This window comes from Miniopterus schreibersii, assembly GCF_964146895.1.
Source record: "Miniopterus schreibersii genome assembly, chromosome: 16".
NCBI lineage: Eukaryota > Metazoa > Chordata > Mammalia > Chiroptera > Miniopteridae > Miniopterus > Miniopterus schreibersii.
The window spans coordinates 45,196,934-45,216,611 of record NC_138116.1 but is presented as its reverse complement, the minus strand read 5'-3'; the positions used below and the strand labels follow the sequence as shown (position 1 = coordinate 45,216,611).

At 46.8% G+C, this 19,678-nt stretch overlaps 1 protein-coding gene across 1 annotated transcript; it reads right to left on the bottom strand.

Annotated features, from left to right (window-relative positions):
• Positions 1-1,193: 1,193 nt before the first annotated feature.
• PLD6 (phospholipase D family member 6) lies at positions 1,194-6,580 on the bottom strand (the record flags this gene model as incomplete). The annotated part of the gene is made up of 2 exons (XM_081162378.1): positions 1,194-3,318; positions 6,151-6,580. 2 exons carry the CDS (start codon positions 6,578-6,580, stop codon positions 3,071-3,073), a joined length of 678 nt encoding a protein of 225 aa, XP_081018504.1. The 3' UTR covers positions 1,194-3,070.
• Positions 6,581-19,678: the final 13,098 nt, after the last annotated feature.

The following is a 19,678-nucleotide window of genomic DNA, read 5'->3' as shown; positions in this document are numbered from 1 at the left end:
GTTGGAGGGAATGGAGAGTGACCACTAATGAGACAGTTTCTTTCTGGGGTAACAAAAATGTTCTGGAACCAGAGAATGGGCATGGTTGTACAACTCTGCTAATATACTAAAAACCACTAGATTGCATGGGTAAAAGGGTGAATTTCATGGTATATGAATCTCAATGTAGTGTCATTTAAAAAATAGTTGCTTTAAAAACAAATTCACTACAACCAATACAGTGCTTTAAAATACAATGTAGTAGTTGGTTCATTCAAACACTCCTGCTGTGATAGTTGTTGGCAGACTGTTGGGCTGTACACTACTACCATGACTATTTGTTTTTTAATCACAAGGGTTACAAGAGTTTAAAATATTTTAAACTCAGTTGTGCCAATGTGTGATTCTCTTTGCACAGCAGGTGTGTTGTTGAGCTGCCCCAAAGTTTAAATGACAACCTTGAACTGAAACCACGAGTCTGAGTCTGGGGTTAGGGAGGTTCCTTGACTCCTCTCAAGTAGCTGCCCAGCCTTCTGGGGAAATTACTACTTCTTTTCAAGCTTCTCTAGGGGCAGCCATGACAGAACCTTGTAGGCAAAGAGCAGCTTCAGAGCACCCCCTGCTCAAGTCCCCTACCAGCCTTCCGTTCACGTTCAGGCCATGCCTGAGGGGGTCAGACAGAGGGTAGACTCACAGTCCTAGGGTGTCCTCAGTGTGACTGCTCATTGCTGGACTAGCCCCCAAATAACTGCTGCTCAGTGCAAAGCCACTTACATAAACTACCTGGTTAATTTGCTTTCATGGACCCAGAAACCTGATGTGTACTCCACCAGTTCACCTGGCAGACCAGACATGCCCAAGTCATCTCCAGTGCCCGGTCCTGGCCTGGCCACCCCTCGTCAACACCTCTCCTGTCAGAGCAGGGTGCGGCCAATCCAAAGGTTAGGGGCTCCAGTAATTTTGTGCAACCACCTCATCTTACAGGCCAGGCAGATGGGCTGGAAATTGTACCAGAAGTGGTAGGTGTGTCTTGGAAACACTTTGGAACATCCCCAAGGAACACCTTCAGATCTTACTCTCTTTGAGAGACTCCTATATTCACCAACAGTTTCTAAATAACTGTATGTTGCTTCTTCCCTCCAAAAGTTTTACTTGTTTAATAAAGAGCAGCCACAATTTGAATGACTGCAGAAAAGACAAAGACACACAACACTAACATTCCAGAATGAGAACATATTTATTCAATGTGTGGTTAGTCTAGAACAATCTGCAACTTCTCCCTTTATCAGAACATGCTCTGCTGGAGTACAGACTCAGATAAAAAATACATTTAATGTAAAACCATTTCTTGTGATTTCAGATCCATATATTATACTTTATAGTTTCAATTAAATAAGAAAAATTAACTTTGTGTTTACTTGTCTGACACCATAAGTTAAAGAAAAAAACTTTAAAAAGGGAAAAACATGCAACAGTGATGGTCTCCAGGTGGCGCTGTGAGCATGGTGGGGAAGGAGAAACCCACATATACACCAGACACCTCAGGACGGCTACACAGCATATTACACACAGAAATATGACAAAATGGTAAAATACCATCCAGGTGTTATTTGATCTATCTATATATAAAGATACATGTTCTGAAAAAAGTAAATTGGAATATTTCACAAATGTAAGATATCTGTCCTCCTAATTACCTGTGGGTGTAAAACCCTGAGCTGAGAATAAAAATAGATCTGCAACACCCTGGCCAGTGTGGCTCAGCGGTTAGAGCATCAGCCGGTGGACTGAAGGGTCTCAGGCTTAATTCCCAGTCAAGGGCATGTACCTGGGTTGCAGGTTCGATCTCCGGCCCCCATTGGGGTTTGTGCGGGAGGCAACCAGTCAATGTGTCTCTCTCACATTGATGTTTCTCTCTCTCTCCCCTTCCTTCCTCCCACACTCCCCTAAAAATCAATGGAAAAAATATCCTCTGATGGGGATTAACAACAAAAAAACATAGATCTGCAAGGTACCACAACCTGAAACTGGCTTCTCTTCTTTGGGTAACTCATGGTTGATTACACTGACCCAAAAATGCAATTTAGCGTAGCACAGTTATTAAAGTGAACACCACTTCTAAACACACAACAAAACTACCCTGGATGTGAGAATGTTAAAAATTAAAAGCACAACATATGGAAACAGAAACAGGTTCTGGCATAGAGTCCTTCCTGACAGACCACACACTTGACCATATGAAAATAGCAGAGAAGCTGCCAAGGACAAACATTTTTATGTGTACTTGTTTCAAAGAGAGCTCGCGTAAAAGAGTGACACCTGCTGCAATGGTAGCTAATGCTTGGGGAGCAGGGGGGCCTGAAGGCAGCTCCCTGGAGCCCCCTGTGCCTAGCACTCCTCTCCTCTCTCACCTGTTTTCCTTCCTGACTTCTTTCCCTTCCCTCTTCTGACCAATAAGCTCTGGAGCTGGTGACAGCAGGGATGAAAAGACTGTCAACCTCTAGCCAATGCCAGGGTTCAGCTGTGCTGGGTGGGGACCAGGCTAGTTCAAAGGGAGAAAAGGGAACATTTCAGGAGATACTGAAAGGGCTGAACTGCTGGAGTTGGCCAGAGCAGAAGGAGAGGGATTCTAGATTTTCAAGCCTGAGACAGGCACTGAGCCTGTCTGGGCAGCACGAGAAGCCCTTCCATCCTGAACCACGGCACCCGCAGGCTCCTCTAGGACACTTACAAAAGGCTGCAGCTGCACTTACTTCTGGTGGGAGGGAAACCCCAAAGCTCAGTCCAAACAACTGATCTGGATGTGGCAGGAATTTCCTTTTCCTTTTTAACACTAAACACTCTTTAGTTCCCTTTAGCATTTTCATGAATGAGAATTCAGTTTGGATGATTTTTTTCTGATGTTGAGGTTTATCTCAAGCGGAATGCAGAGTCTGACACCATAACTCGCAGCAGCTCCGGGCAGGATGCTGGCCGAACCTGGGCCCCATTCCTGACAGGTTTGGTCTGGTCTCTACTAGAGGAACCAAAAGTTCTGTGACGTTAAACACCTCTCCCCTCCAACTCCGAACACAGAGGTGAGAGCACGGCCTCAGGGACTTTTCTTCTTTTGTGGGAAAAAAGTGTACTTTGTAGGGTTAAACTCCTCCCAAATGTGCTCAAACTCCTCCAGGAAAAGCCTCACGCAGTCTCTGTCCTCCATAATCAGGACGTTCTCTCTGTTGTTCTGAATGGCTTGTGTGGTCCAGTTGAGGGAGCCGGTGATCAGCACCTTCTTGTCCACTATTGCAAACTTGTGGTGCATGTAGCCCAGGTCCTGGTCGTGCCGAACCTGAATACCTGCAAAAAGGACAAGTCAGCCTTCACACTGCTCTACTACTCTCCCACTCGAGCACCGCAGCTCCTCAAGTGGGGGGCATTTGCTAGCAGCTACTAACTTTGCTATCTGTCTCCAAACTGGTGGGACAGGAGCAAAGCTTGTCACTTGGGCAGGTGATGGCGGCTGAGCCAGACAGTGACCAGCCACAATCAGCTCACAGGGGCATTCTGGTACAGAGGTACGGATACAGATGTCCAAAGCGTCCATGGCAGACACGCAGATACTGCTCTCTTAATATTACCCTGTTTCCTCTGGAAACAACCCATCCCGCACCCTGCCCACAACTCAAGTCCATACCAACCAGCAGAACCTTCAGAAGTCCTGGCTCATTCATCCTGCCAGAGGCAACCGGAGCAAACATCATTGCTGGGGTTTCCTTGCCGTGGAGCGCTCACTTTTGCACAGTACTGGACACCCCAGTAAACACCCCTAGGCTGGGAGCTGCACCCCACTCTGTTAAGAGAGGACCTCAGCCTGAGGAGAAAGGAGCACAGGAGAAACCAGACCCGGCCAGTGGCAGTAAGAGAGATGAGGGCACCCCGGAGCCAGCCAGCTCTGCCCAAGTGAAGTCCAGCTTGCACCTGGCCTTTCTGACTGCTGATGCAGAAACGAATTCCTCTCCACACCACCTGTTCCTCTGCCAAGAACTGTAATCGTCACCTTTCATTCTGCTGTCTTTCTCCCAGTTTTCAACCTCCCTGGGGCAGGGCCCTGTCAGTTCTGTCCACTCTGCACAAACCCTGGAATAACGCCTGGCTAGTTATCTGCTCAGCGAAGGACACCATTAGAAATGTGATTTAAAACAACCGTTTAAAATAGACTGCTTTGAATAGGTTCGTCAGACTTAGTGAATGAAAGTACATGATGTCCAAATTAAGTTGGGATTTCAGATAAACAACAATTTTTGAAGGTATGTCTCATGCAATATTGAGACACACACTAAAAATTATTCATTGCTTACCACAGCACCTGTATTTTGCTCAGGGTATGGGGCCACCATTCTACTCACACTCTATGGGTGAAGTCAGATTCACCTTCAAACCAGATCTTAAATCCAACCATTCCTGACCCTCCAGCACTACCACAAAGCTCTTCCATCCACCTCCTGCTCCCGTTCTGACTCCCCCCCCCCCCCCCATCTACCCAAAGCCCATTCTCATCAGAGCAGCCTGGCCGTGAAGCCTGTGGTCCATCCTGCCCTGCTGACCATCCTCTAACAGCTTCCTATCTCACAGAATGGGTCCAAATGTCCGCTGCATGAAGCTACCCTCCCCACCTGTGTGCCCTCCAACCTCTTCTCATGACTACTTCCATCTTTGTCCACAGAGGTTATCTTGTGACGAAGTTAGCATTGTACTTGCTGTTCCTCAAGCTAGGAGGCTCCCTCAGATATCTCTGAACATTGCTAAGCTCTGCTGACATGTCACACCTTTATTACATTTCCTGACCCTTCTTGCTACCTTAAATATTCAGGCACCGGTCAGAGGCTTAGTCGTGCTCACCACCGCGTCCCTGGTGCCTAGAACTGATCCAAGCAAACACTGACACACAGATGTACATGTTGAACAGATGAATGGTGAATGATGCTGGGATGCCATCAGAGAGGAGTCAGCCTTAGATGGAGTCTGGTCACAGTGCCCTTTAAGGTTCTTTCCAAACCTGAGATTTTACACTTCTCTAAAAGCTAACTAAATAAAAATGGCCCATGCCTAACACTTCCTATTAAAACAACCAACAGAGTTAGGACAACTCACGGCTGCCAGGAGGAGTGGACGGGAGCAGCCTCATCATCTGAGCTAAGTTTCCAACTCTGCCTACATGGGATGCAACAAGCACCAGAGGGTTAACGTGCTTGGCCATGGCCGCGGCCGTCTGCAGAGCCCCAGCGGACAGGAAGCTGAGCCTCACTCTGGGAAAGGCTTCTCTGCCTCCCAGGCCAGCAAGAGGCTGCACGGGAGCTCGTGTAGCTCAGAGCACCTGGGACCGCTGGGCAGCCAGCCGCTCCCAAGGGCTCCGTGTCACTGGGGCGACCGGAATCGAGGGGTGGGGAGGATGTTCAGGCAGGAATTACATGAAGTGCGGACTCCATGCAGCCAACATACAGAGCGTGCTTGCAGGACACTCCATGGCACAGAGGTGCAAGGGTGGAACAAGGAATTCACAGGTAGGAACTCGACCTGATCTTATAAGAAAATGACTCATGCTCCCCGTTCACTCGGCCCCTGCCCCAGGGAGAAGCCAGCCGGCCAGAGAGGTCTTCCCAGGTGTTCTGCAGCTTTTCACCAACTAAATATTTTAGTTCCACTTTCTAGATTAGTATTTGTATTCATTTCAGAAGCCCCAGTATAAAAGTCACTAGGGTGTTTAAGGTGAAGTCCCTTTTCTCCTTTGGCGCTTCACCCCGGGACCGCCGGCGCCGCGCGGGGGGCCTGGGCCTGGCGCGGCCCCGCCGGGTCCCCGCGCTCTCAGGCTGCGCCGCCAAACTCCGCCGGCCCGACTACGCCCGGCTCTGCCCGGGCCCGGCCTTCTCCGCTGGGCCCCACGGGAACGCGCGGAGTCGCGGGTGTCGGTGGGCACACGCCGCCCCTGCCCTCGGGGGCCCCCGGCGCCCGCTCCACCAGCGGGGAACCGCCCGCGGCGGAGGACGCGGCCTCACGGACGGCCCGGGTGAAGCCAGCCCGTCCCCAAGGCCACCGCGGGGAGCGGGCTCTCTGCTGCCCCAGATACCCGCTTCACACGTCGCCCCTTCGGCCCGCGCCCCGCCGCCCCTCGGGCCTGGGCTGCCGGCCTACCTGCCTTGCGGAGCAGGCCGATCTGCGAGCCCTTGAGCGCCATGTAGTCGCAGTCGGTGACGACGCGGACGCGCACCCCGCGCTGGTGCAGCAGCTGCACGGCGCGGCCCAGCTGCGGGCTGGAGAAGGCGAAGAGGCAGAGCTCCAGGCTGGCGCGGGCGGCCAGCAGGGCGCGCAGCAGGCGGCTCAGGGAGCTCTCCCCGTGGGGCAGGCTGCATGGGCAGCCCGCGGGGGGCGCCGAGGGTCCCGGGCCCGCGGCCCGCAGCAGGGCCTCGGTGCAGGTCACCTGCGACGGGAAGAACAGCACCTCGTGCCGCGGCCCCCGCCGCCGCCCGGCCCGCCACCAGCGCAGCGCCCAGGGCAGCGCCTCCAGGGCGAGCGCCAGGCCCACGGCCGCCAGTGCCGCCGCCGGCCAGGGCAACCGCCCCATGCCGCCCGCGCCCAGCCCGCGCCGCCACCGGCCAGGGAAACCGCCCCGCGCCGCCCGCGCCCAGCCCGCGCCGCCACCGGCCAGAGCAACCGCCCCGCGCCGCCCGCGCCCAGCCCGCGCCGCCACCGGCCAGGGGAACCGCCCCGCGCCGCCGCCGCTGCGCCAACGCTCCGCCCGCCCGCGCCACGTGCTTCCGCCGCCCGCGCCACGTGCTTCCGCCGCCCGCGCCACGTGCTTCCGCCGCCCGCGCCACGTGCTTCCGCCGCTCGCGCCCCAGCCCCTGCGCCTGTGCGCCGCGGTCACGTGCCCCGGGCGCCTCCGCCGCTGCGGGCGGCAGAGCGGAGCGGCTCCCCCGGCTCCCGCCTGCTGTTGGCCGCGGCCGGCGCGGGGCAGGGGCGGAGGGCGGGCTGGAATCGGGCGTGTTCCCCGCGGAAGGAGGGCGGCGTGGGCGCCCCGATCCGGGTGTGGGCCCGGAGCCGCGCGGGCAGCCCGTGCCCGGGGCCTGTGGGTCTCAGGAGGCGCGGGCGCGAGGGCTCCTCGCTCCTGCGCGGGCCCCGGGCCGCGGGCACGGCTCACCCTCCAGCCTCCCCGTGGCCGCCGATGGGCCCCGCGCCTCCCACCTGCTGGAAACGGGCCTCGGGGCGGGAGACGCTGACCGACCGGCGCCCGCGAGCGCGGTTCAGCCGCAGGCCATGCGGCCCAAGACGGCTGCGGGCGAGCGGCGGCCCCCACGGGAGGCGCCCCCTGTCGCCCCCGCGCCCTCTGTGGGTCCGGCCGCCGTGACCCCTGGGGCAGGACTGCGTCAGACGCCAGGGCGAACTCGAGTTTAGCGCAGTGACACCCGCGGCGATGCGCAGGCCCAGCTCCCGGGTGCTGGTTTCTGACGCCCTCTCCCGCTAGAGGAGCCAGAGCTCCTTGGAGAAAGGACACTGTCGGGCTGGGCGGGGCCCATGCGGAGCCTCAGACTTAATACCTGGGGCGGGGTGTGCAAGAGGCAGCTGGTCAGTGACTCTCCCGTTGATACTTCTTTTACCTCCCTCTCCCTTCCTCTCAAATTGATAAAAAAAAATATTTTTTAAAGAAAGAAACTGTCACAGACCAGAAGGGACTGGGGATATGTGACAACTAAATGCAGTGTGGTGCCCTGGACTGACTGGAGCCTGGGACAGAATGATAACATTAGTGGAAAAGCTGGTGAAACCCAAATAAAGTCCATAGGTTAATTAATAGTAATGTACCAATGTTAACTTCTCCACTTTGACAAATGTATGATAGTAAGATAAGATGCTAACAGTAAGGGAAACTGGGTGACAAGAATGTGGGAACTCTCTGTGCTATCTTTAAAACTTTGCTGTAAATCAAAAATTATTTCATTTCTGGGCAAGATGGCAGCATAGGTAAATGCGTTACTCGCCTCCTCCCACAACATCAAAATTACAACTAAACTACAGAACAACCATCATTCAGAAACACCTGAAATCCAGCTGAATGGAAGTCCTACATCTAAGAATTTAAAGAAGAGGCCACATTGAGATTGGTAGGAGGGATGGGGCTGCAGAGTGGGCTGGTCCCATACCCATGTGTGGCAGATAAAAACCAGGAGAGAGATCTCAGCTGTGGAGGTACCCTCGAGGAGTGAGGGGTCTGTACATCATGCTTCCCAGCCCAACGGTCCAGTGCCAGCAAGAGAAGTCCCCATAACTTCTGGCTGTGAAAACCAGTGATGATTGAGGCTGAGCCAGACAAAGGGCTCCTGGAGTTCCAGGTGTGCCCCTTAAAGGGCCAGTGCAGACTCCTACATGGACTCTCTCCCTCTGAGCTCCAGCCCTGGAGCAGCAGCTTGGAAGGCATCAGAGACATATGGGGAGGAACTGAACTGTCCAGCATTAGGGCAGCTTTCTCCCAGACAGAAGTGCTGGCAGAGGCTGTTATTCTTTCAATAAGCCCTCCAGAAAGAGCTGGCAGGGGGAGGGGGCACCATATCTGAGTTTCCATTAATCTGGTTCACACTGTTTGCCCTGCTCTGATGATTCCCTGAGGCCCCACCCCACCCAACTTTCAGGCTCACACAAGTTGTTTCCAGTGACTTTTCCATACAAATGACATGTTTTGGCTCACGCTTTAGATTTTCCTAAAATCTCTCAAGCAGCATCTGGCCTCAGCAAGCCCCATACCTCTCGCTAAGTGGGCCCAGAACTAGCAGCAATCAGCCTTGGTTCACAGCTTGACCTCACTGGGGCAATCGGCAAGACCAGCACAAGTAGCAGTCATCTGCAGATTGCTTTGTAGTTCATGCTGTTGGACCTGGGCAGAACACAGGTGGTAGACAACCTTTACCTGCACCTCCTGGGAGGCCCCAAAGCCAGCACACCCAGTGTACAGCTTCAACCATGTGGAAGCATCACCAGCCAGCCACCTCCACAAGCAAAACACTCAAGGGGCAAACTCAGTGGGCTCCAGAGCCCCACTGAAGTAAGTCCTGCTCTGGGGGAGGGGGGAGGCTGCACAGCTGAATCTTCATGGTGGTCATAGCCAGTCCTTGCAGCTTATTGGCTGGGGGATAAATCCCTCCCATTGATGTGCCAACAGCAATCAAGGCTCAACTACAAGAGGAGGGTGTACATGGCCCACACATGCACCTTGTGGGGGAAGTGTACCTTGAGTACCCAGCTTGGGTGATTGAGGAGGCTATGCCACTGGACCCTACAGGACACCTACTACGTTAGGCTACTCTACCAAGCCCAGGAGATGTAGCAACTCTACTAAATACATATAAAGAAACGCAGGGAAGCTGCCAAAGAGAGGAGACAAAGAAACATGTCCCAATGAAAGAACAGAACAAAACTCCAGAAGTGAATTAAACAAAATGGAGACAACCTACCAGATGCAGAGTTTAAAACACTGGTTATAAGGATGGTCAATGAACTTAGAGATAACATCAACTACATAAAAAAGGACCAATCAGAAATGAAGGATACACTAACTGAAATGAAGAATAATTTATAGGGAATCAACAGTAGAGCAGATGAAGCCAAGAATCAAATCAGTGATTTGGAAGATAAGGAAGCAAAAAACACCCAATCAGAACAGCAAAAAGAAAAAGAATCCAAAAAAATGAGGATAGTCTAAAAAGTTTCTAGGACAACTTCAAGCATACCTACATGGGCATCATGGGGGTGCTGGCAGGAAAAGAGAGGGAGCAAGAAATTGAAAACCTATTTGAAAAAATGGCAGAAAACTTTCCTAACGTGATAAAGGAAATAGACATACAAGTTCAGCAAGCACAGAAAATCCCAAAGAACATGAACCCAAAGAGGCCCATACCAAGATACACCATAATTAAAATGCAAAGGTTAGACAAAGAATCTTAAAAGCAGCAAGAGACAAGCAGTTAGTTACCTACAAGGGAGCACCCATAAGACTGTCAGCTGATTTCTCAACAGAAACCTTGCAGGCCAGGAGGGAGTGGCAAGAAATATTAAAAGTGATGAAAAGCAAGAACGTACAACCAAGATTACCCAGCAAAGCTATCATTTAGAATCAATGGACAGATAAAGAGCTTCCCAAACAAGAAAAAGGTAAAGGAGTTCATCACCACCAAACTAGTATTACATGAAATGTTAAAGGAACTTGTTCAAGTAGAAGAAGAAAAAAAAGATAAAAAATATGAACAATAAAATGACAATAAATGCATATCAATAATTGAATCTAAAAAAACAAAGTAAATAGCCAAGCAGAGCAGAAACAGACTCATAAATACAGAGAACATTTTGACAGTTACCAGATGAGAGGGAGGTTTGAGGGATGGTTGAAAAAGGTGAAGGGATTGGCAAGTACTAATTGGTTGTTACAGAATAGTAATAGGGATGTAAAGTACAGCATAGAGAATATAGTCAATAATATTGAAATTACTATATATGGTGTCAGGTGGGTGTGAGATTTATTGGGATGATCATTTAGCAAGTTATGTAGTACCTAAATCACTGGAGTTAACTAATATAATATTGTATGTCAACTGTAATTGAAAAAAATTATTTCAAAATGAAATAAACTCAATTTTATAAAAAGATTATTTCAAATTAAAAGTTTATTAAAAATGTTAAACATACTCTTTCCATATGCTCTAGATATCCCACTCTGGTGTATAACCCAAGAGAAATGATAGCATTGTGTCCATACAAAGATATGTATATAAGTGTTCACAGCAGGTTATTTACAATAACTGAAATCTAGAAATAGCACACAGGTTCATCAACAGATAACTAGATACACAAGCTTTTGCATATCTATACAATTGAATGCTATTTAAACTACTGATATATACTTCAATGTGGATGAATTTCAATTACGCTGAGTAAAAAAACCCAGAAAAATGAGTACATACTGTATGATTTCACTTATGTAAAATTCTAGAAAGTGCAAACTATAGTGATGGAAATAGGATCAGTGATTGCCAAGAGATGAAGGAAGGGCAGGAGTGATTACAGAGAGAAAGTGATGAGTGTCTTTATTGTCTTGGTGGTGGAGATGGTTTCATGGGCATATATATATATGTCAAGACTTGTCAAATTGTATGGTTTAAATAGGTATAATTTATTGTATGTCAGTTATAGTTCAATAAAACTGTCATTTAAAAAAAAAAAGAATATAGCCCGGCTGGGTGTGGCACAGTGGTTGAGCATCGACCTAGGATCCAGGAGATCACAGTTCAATTCCCAGTTAGGGCACATGCCCGGGTTGTGGGCTCGATCAATGACTCATCATTGATGTTTCTATCTCTCTCTCTCCCTCTCCCTTCCTCTCTCTGAAATCAATAAAGATATATTAAAAAAAGAATATAGAGTCCCTGAGTTTAATTTTGACTCTCCTACTTCCTGACTTCATGACCTGCGGCAAGTTGCTTCATTTCTTTGAGCCTCACTTTCTTCATCTAAAATGATAATAAAGACTGAGAAGAGGGACTTCCAGTTGTGGCAATATAAAGAGTTAGTCAATCCCTCTCTTCAAAAAAGAAACATAAAATTGGGGGACATGGTCAATAACAACCACTTCAGGTCACTGGAAATACACCAAAGGCAGACAAAAAAAAAAAATTGATGAGTTGCCTCCCTCATGTGTTCCAACCAGGGTGTCAGGTATCAAACCTGCAACCCAGGTACATGCACTTGACTGGAAATTGAACCTGTGGTCCTTTGGTGCATGGACCAACACTCTAACCGCTGAGTCACATTCACCAGGGCAATAAGTACAACACTTTCAACAGACAAAGGTCCTAGACCAGATAACTTCACAGGTGAATTTTACCAAACATTCAAAGAGGAATGAATACGTATCTTTTTCAAACTATTCCAAAAAATTCAAGAAGAGGGATTGATCCCAGCATTATCCTGATTCCAAAATGAGAGAAACACACTACACACACAAAAAAAGAAAAAAAATTATAGGCCAATATCCTGATGAGCATAGATGCAAAAATCCTCAACAAAATATTAGCAACCAAATTCAGGAATACATTAAAAAGATCATATGGGGAGAGGGAAGATGGCGGCCCTGTGAGAAGCAGCAGCGCCCCCGCTCCAGCCACGTATTTGATTTCCTCCTAAAATCCTACATAACCAGCTTGAGAAAAAACAGGGAAACATACCTGAGTGGACGGAGTGTGAGTGGGGAGCACTGAGGAACCATCACAGAGTCCGGTAAGAGAGGGGGCCCTTGGAAGGGGGTGTCCCCCTGAAGCCTGTGCTGGGCTCCGAGCCTGGAGGCTTGGAGGCTGCAAAGCCCCATGGACGGCATCCAAAAGCGGGGATCCCACACCCAGAGCAGAGAGGGGAAGGAGCGCCCCGCACACAGGGCAGAGGGACCCAGGGGAGCGGTGAGTCCCGGAGGGGACAGTGCCTTCCTAGGAAACAAAGCCTCTAGGGGCGGCTGCGACCGGGCGTCTGGTGCTCAGGGTGCGGACCATAGGGAAGGCTGTCCCAAGGCCTGTGGCACCCAAGTAGTGAGGGACCGGAGGACTGCGCTGAGCACCCGCACACAGGGATCCTCTTCCTCCCTGTGGGGCACTGCGCTGAGCCCCAGAAAGCTCTGAGTCTGCATGGCATGGGGGAGGGGAGGAGCCCTCCCGCCCTGAGCTCCCAGTGCCAGGAGGCTGGGATCTGTGACCAGCCCTGAGGGGCCCCGTGGTGGCACATGAAGCCGCCCCAGCTTTGCTCAGATCAGCGGTGAGGAGAGCTGCATGGAGCTGACTTTGGGTCCCCTCCCACTGGGTGCCTTGAAGCAAGGGCTGCGGGACCTTGCAGGGCGGACTCTGTGTGTTGCTTTGTGCTTTTGCGAGTTTGATTGCAGAACTGTCTCCCACCTTCCCAGCGTGCACTGCACAGACAGACCAGCGGAGGCTGCCATTGGGGTCTGCACAGTAGACGGCTGAGGGGAGGGCCTGGTGCGACCAGCCAACCAGAGCTGAGAAGGGAGGGGCGGAGCCGGCCGGCCTCTCCTGCAGCCGGGAGCACCACCCTCAACACTAAAGGGGTGGGTCCCGCTCACTGAAGCCCCAGACACACCCGTAGGGCACAGTCCTGAGGGGGAAGGGAGAGCAGCTCATAGGAGGACTCTGCAAGAATAAGACTCTTGGGGACTGTTGTTTGGGAACTGGAGGAAACGCTGAAAGCCCCTGCTGCAGGCTGGGCAGGCAACGGGCCCACCAGAATGTGTTCTGAATCGAATCCACTGGGCCCTGGCTGCTGAAACGGCCCATACAGAAGAGGCAACAGGCTGAAATCAATCTGAAGCTGCAGCAGGTCAGAGCCTGGGGAACTAGAATCAGAGGACAGGGTAGGGGCTGAGGAGCTGGCAGTGGAGCAGAGACTAACTCCCGCAGAGTGAGCGCCTGACAGCGACACCTCTAACGGGAGTGATACCCTGGACTACACTAGCCACCCTGCACCCTAAAGACCCTACAGAAGACTCTGGAGCAAGACCAGGCAACTACAAGGTTGCAAAATAGCTGAGAAAAGGAGATGGCCCACGGAGAGCCTCAGATCAACCATCTACCTAAGGACACCAGAGCCAAACCTAGATGCTCCTCACATTGGCTGATACACAAGTACCTCCCAGGAGAACGGAAATCACAAAAAACAGTGTCCCTCAGACAACATAAGTTGCCCAGAAGAAATGCACCTGATTGACTACCTTTTTCTCTGCTGTATTTTTGTTTTGTTTGGTTTGGGGTTTTTTTTTTGGTTTTGGGTTTTTTGTTTGTTTGTTTGTTGTTTGTGAGTTTATTTTTTCTCTTTTTTCCTTAGGAAGAAGAGAAAAGGGAGAAAATTTGTTTTTTCTTCTTTTTTAAATTTTATAAAAATCTTTTTTTTTCTTTTTTAATTTTTTTAATTGTTTTTTTTTAACATTTTTTAACTAATTTTTTTTCCTATTTTTTATATAGAAGAATTTTATTTTGCTTAGTTTGTTTTTAGTTTTGTTTCTCTGTTTTGTTTTGTTTATTTGCTTTGTTTTGTTGTATCCTTGCTTCTAATATCAAGACTTTCTTGATATCCCTGTTCAACTACTGGGACTTTATCATTATAACCAAGTTTACTGCTTTCCTCTATAGTTTCCCCCAAATCTCTTACTGGATTCCCTCCCTGCCTGGGCTTTATCTCTCTCTCCTCTTAATCCAGTGGCATAACTTATTTCTTCTTTCTTTTTCTACTTTTCTTTCATTCTTTCATTTTGCCCCCTTCAGTTTTCCTGTCCGATTGTTAGTTTCTCTTATTCTCTTTATTGTATTTTTGTTTTCTCATTTTCAACTAGTATCCTATTTTTATTCTCTCCCTTAATTTTTTGCTGGCCCTTCTTTCAGAATCTTTTCTCTGCTTCTGTTATCTCCCAGTAGCTTCTCTATTTTTTATATTTTAGTTTATTATTATTTTCTAAATTTTCACCAGTATTAACAACAACATACACCTCTGGGCTCCACTGGACCCACAAGACAAAATCCCATACCACAAGACTGGGGGTCAGCAAATATATCTAATATATAGATATAAGCACTAAGACCTACCAAAATGGGGAGACAAAGAAATAACCCCCAAATTAAAGAAAAGGAAACATTGCCAGAAAAAGACTTTGATGAGATGGAGTTAAGCAAGTTATCACAAATGGAGTTCAGAGTATGGATGATGAAGATGTTCAAGGAACTTAAGATTATAGATGATAAGATCGAGAACCTTAGTGAAAATATGAAAAAAGAGATACACACCATAAACAAAACTCAGACAGAGATAAAGAATGCTGTATCTGATATCAAGAATGCACTGGAAGGAATTAAAAGCAGGCCAAATGAAGCAGAGGATAGAATAAGTGACTTAGAAGACAAGGTATAACAAATCACACAATCAGAGCAGCAAAAAGAAAAAAACACTTAAAAAGCATGAGGACAGTCTAAGGGAGCTTTGGGACAACAGGATGCGAAACAACATTCGCATTATAGGAGTGCCAGAGGGGGAGGAAAGAGAGCAAGGGATAGAGAACTTGGTGGAAGAAATAATTATAGAAAACTTCCCTAGGCTGGCGAAGGAGAAGGCCACACCAGTTGAGGAAGAACAGAGGGTTCCAAACAAGAGGGACCCAAAGGGACCCACTCCGAGACACATCATAATTAAAATGGGAAATGGCAAGGACAAAGAAAATATTAAGGGCTGCAAGAGAGAGACAAGCAGTGACCTACAAGGGAACCCGCATAAGGCTAACAGCTGATTTCTCAACAGAGACTCTTCAGGCCAGAAGGGAGTGGCATGAAGTTCTGCAAGTAATGAAGAGCAAGAACATGCAACCAAGATTGCTTTATCCAGCAAGGCTATCATTTAAATTTGAAGGTGGAATAAAGAGCTTCCCAGACAAAAAAAGACTAAAAGAGTTCAGTACCACCAAACCAGCATTGCAAGAAATGCTAAAAGGACTGCTTTAAGAAAAAGAAGGAATAGTGAGAGAAAGGTACATCAGCATAAAGGGGGGAAATGGCATTAAATAAGTTGATATCAATAGTAACTTTAAATGTAAATGGAATAAATGGGCCAATCAAAAGACAAAGGGTAGCTGAATGGATAAGAAAACAAGACCCAAATATATGCTGTCTACAAGAGACCCACCTGAGAGCAAAAGACTCACACAGGCTAAAAGTGAAGGAGTGGAGTAAAATATTCCATGCAAATGCAAAGGAAAAGGAAGCTGGAGTAGCAATTCTTATTTCTGACGAAACAGACTTCAAAATAAAGACCATAATGAGAGACAAAGATGGTCACTACATATTACTAAAGGGATCAATCCAACAGGAGGAAATAACCCTTATAAATATTTATGCACCCAATACAGGAGCACCTAAATATATAAAAAATCTCTTGGGGGACTTCAAAGGGGAGATTGATAGCAACACAATCATAGTAGGGGACTTTAACACCCCACTGTCAGCATTGGACAGATCATCAAGACAAAAAATCAACAGGGAAACGCAGACCTTAAATGAATCATTAGACCTAATGCATTTAATTGACAGTTATAGAACATTTCACCACAAAGCAGCAGAATACACATTCTTCTCAAGTGCACCTGGAACATTCTCAAAAATAGACCACATGTTAGGGCACAAGGCAAGTCTCTACAAATATAAGAAGATTGAAATCATATCAAGCATCTTCTTGGATCACAATGCCATGAAACTAGAAATCAACCACTATAAAAAAACTCAAAAATATTCAAACACATGGAGGCTAAATAACATGTTATTAAACAATGAATGGGTTACCAAGGAGATCAAGGAAGAAATCAAACACTTCATGGAAAAAAACAAAAATTACCAGACAACAACTCAAAACCTATGGGACACGGTGAAAGCAGTCTTGAGAGGAAAATTCATATCGTTACAGGCCTATCTCAAGAAACAAGAAAAAGGTCTAATGAACCATCTAACACAACTAAAAGAACTAGAACGAGAAGAGCAAGAAAAGCCCCGAGCAAGTAGAAGGAAGGAAATAATAAAAATCAGAGCAGAGATTAATGACATAGAGACTAAAGAAACAATACAAAAAATCAATGAAACCAAGAGCTGGTTCTTTAAAAAGGTAAATAAGATTGATGCACCTTTAGCCAGACTCACTAAGAAACAAAGAGAGAGGACCCAAATAAATAAAATCAGAAATGAAAGAGGCGATATAACAACTGATCCAACAGAAATACAAAGGATTGTAAGAAAATATTATGAGCAATTGTATGCCAACAAATTGGACAACATAGGGGAAATGGACAAATTCCTAGAAGCATACAACCTTCCAAAGCTGAATCAAGAAGAGACAAAAAACCTGAATAGGCCGATAACAACTAATGAAATTGAAGCAGTAATCAAAAAACTCCCAGCAAACACAAGTCCTGGACCAGATGGATTTACAGGCTAGTTTTACCAAACATTCAAAGAAGAATTAACACCTATTCTATTCAAACTATTCCAGAAAATTCAAGAGGAGGGAAAACTCCCAAACTCTTTTTATGAGGCCAGCATCATCCTAATCCCAAAACCAGATAAAGATACTACAAAGAAAGAAAATTACAGGCCAATATCCCTGATGAGCATAGATGCTAAAATCCTCACTAAAATACTAGCAAACCAGATCCAGCAATACATTAAAAAGATCATACACCATGATGAAGTGGGATTTATTCCAGGGATGCAAGGCTGGTACAACATCCGCAAATCAATAAATGTGATACATCACATAAACAAAATGAAGGACAAAAATCATATGATCATATCAATAGACGCAGAAAAAGCATTCGACAAAATCCAGCACCCATTTCTGATAAAAACTCTCAGCAAAGTGGGAATAGAGGGATCATACCTCAACTAAATAAAGGCCATATATGACAAACCTACAGCCAAAATCATACTCAATGGGCAGAAACTAAAACCATTTCCTTAAAAACAGGAGCAAGACAGGGATGTCCACTTTCACCACTCTTATTCAACATAGTTCTGGAAGTCCTCGCCATAGCCATCAGACAGGAGGAAAACATAAAAGGCATCCAAATTGGAAAGGAGGAAGTAAAACTGTCATTATTTGCAGATGACATGATACTGTACATAGAAAACCCTACAACTCCACCAAAGTATTACTAAATTTGATAAATGAATTTGGCAAGGTAGCTGGATACAAAATCAACATCCAGAAATCAATGGCATTCTTATACACCAACAATCAACTTTCAGAGAGAGAAACTGAAAAAGCAATACCATTTACCATTGCACCTAAAAAAATAAGATACGTAGGAATAAACTTAACCAAGGATGTAAAAGACCTGTACTCGGAAAACTACGTGACACTGAAAAAAGAAATAGAGGAAGATTTAAACAGGTGGAAGAAGATACCATGCTCATGGATTGGGAGAATTAATATCATTAAAATGTCCATACTACCCAAAGCAATTTATAAATTTAATGCAATTCCTATTAAAATACCAACAGCATATTTCACAGACCTAGAACAAACATTTCAAAAATTTATATGGAACCAAAAAAGACCCCGGATAGCTGCAGCCATCTTGAGAAAAAAGGATGGAGTGGGAGGGATCATATTACCAGACTTCAAACTATATTACAAAACCACTGTAATCAAAACAGCCTGGTATTGGTACAACAACAGGCTTATAGATCAATGGAACAGAACAGAGACCCCAGAAATAGACCCACGCCACTATGGTCAGTTAATATTTGACAAAGGAGGCAAGAGTATCCAATGGAGTAAGGACAGTCTCTTCAATAAGTGGTGCTGGGAAAATTGGACAGATACATGTAAAAGAATGAAACTAGACCACCAACTTTCACCATACACAAAAATAAACTCAAAATGGATAAAAGATTTAAATGTAAGTCACGAAACCATAAAAATCCTGGAAGAAAACATAGGCAGTAAAATCACGGACATCCCACGTAGTGGACTTTTCACTGATACATCTCCTAGGGCAAGAGAAACAAAGGAAAAAATAAACATATGGGACTACATCAAACTAAAAAGCTTCTGCATGGCAAAAGAAAAGTCTCAAAATACAAAGGAACCCCACAGCCTGGGAAAACATATTTGCCAAGGATGTATCTGATAAGGGGCTAATTTCCAAAGTGTACAAAGAACTCATAGCACTCAGCAGGAGGAAGACAAACAACCCAATTAAGAAATGGGCAAAGGACTTAAATAGACACTTCTCCAAAGAGGACATACGGATGCCAAGAGACACATGAGAAAATGCTCGACGTCACTAATCAGAGAGATGCAAATTAAAACCACAATGAGGTATCACTTCACACCATGGCTGCCATCAACAAATCAACAAACAACATGTGCTGTCGAGGGTGTGAAGAAAGGGGAACCTAGTGCACTGCTGGTGGGAATGCAGACTGGTGCAGCCACTATGGAAAACAGATGGAGGTTCCTCAAAAAATTAAAAATGGAGCTGCCGTTTGACCCAGTGATTCCACTCCTAGGAATGTATCCCAAGAATCCTGAAACATTCATCAGAAAGGATATATGTACCCCGATGTTCATAGCAGCACAGTTTACAATAGCTAAGATCTGGAAACAGCCCAAGTGCCCATCAGTAGATGAGTGGATAAAAAAGCTGTGGGACATTCACACCATGGAATACTACGCAGCTGTAAAGAAGAAGAATCTTGTACCCTTTGGGACAGTATGGATGGACCTGGAGAATATTATGGTGAGTGAAATAAGCCAGGCAGCGAAAGACAAATATCACATGATTTCGCTTATACGTGGAATCTAAAGAACTTAATAAACTGATGAACAGAATAGATTCAATGACATGGAAGCATAGATGAGACTGATGAATGTCAGAGGGATGGAGGAGGACCAGTGGGGGAGGGGGAGAGAGTAACAAAAGAATTTATGTGCATATATACACAACCCAAGGACATGGACAATGGTGAGGAGAGGGACTGGGGAAGAGGAAGGAAAGGGGTGGAATGGGTCATTGGGGAGAAAAACGGACATCTGTAATATTTTAAACAATAATAAAACTTAAAATAAAATAAAATAAAATAAATAA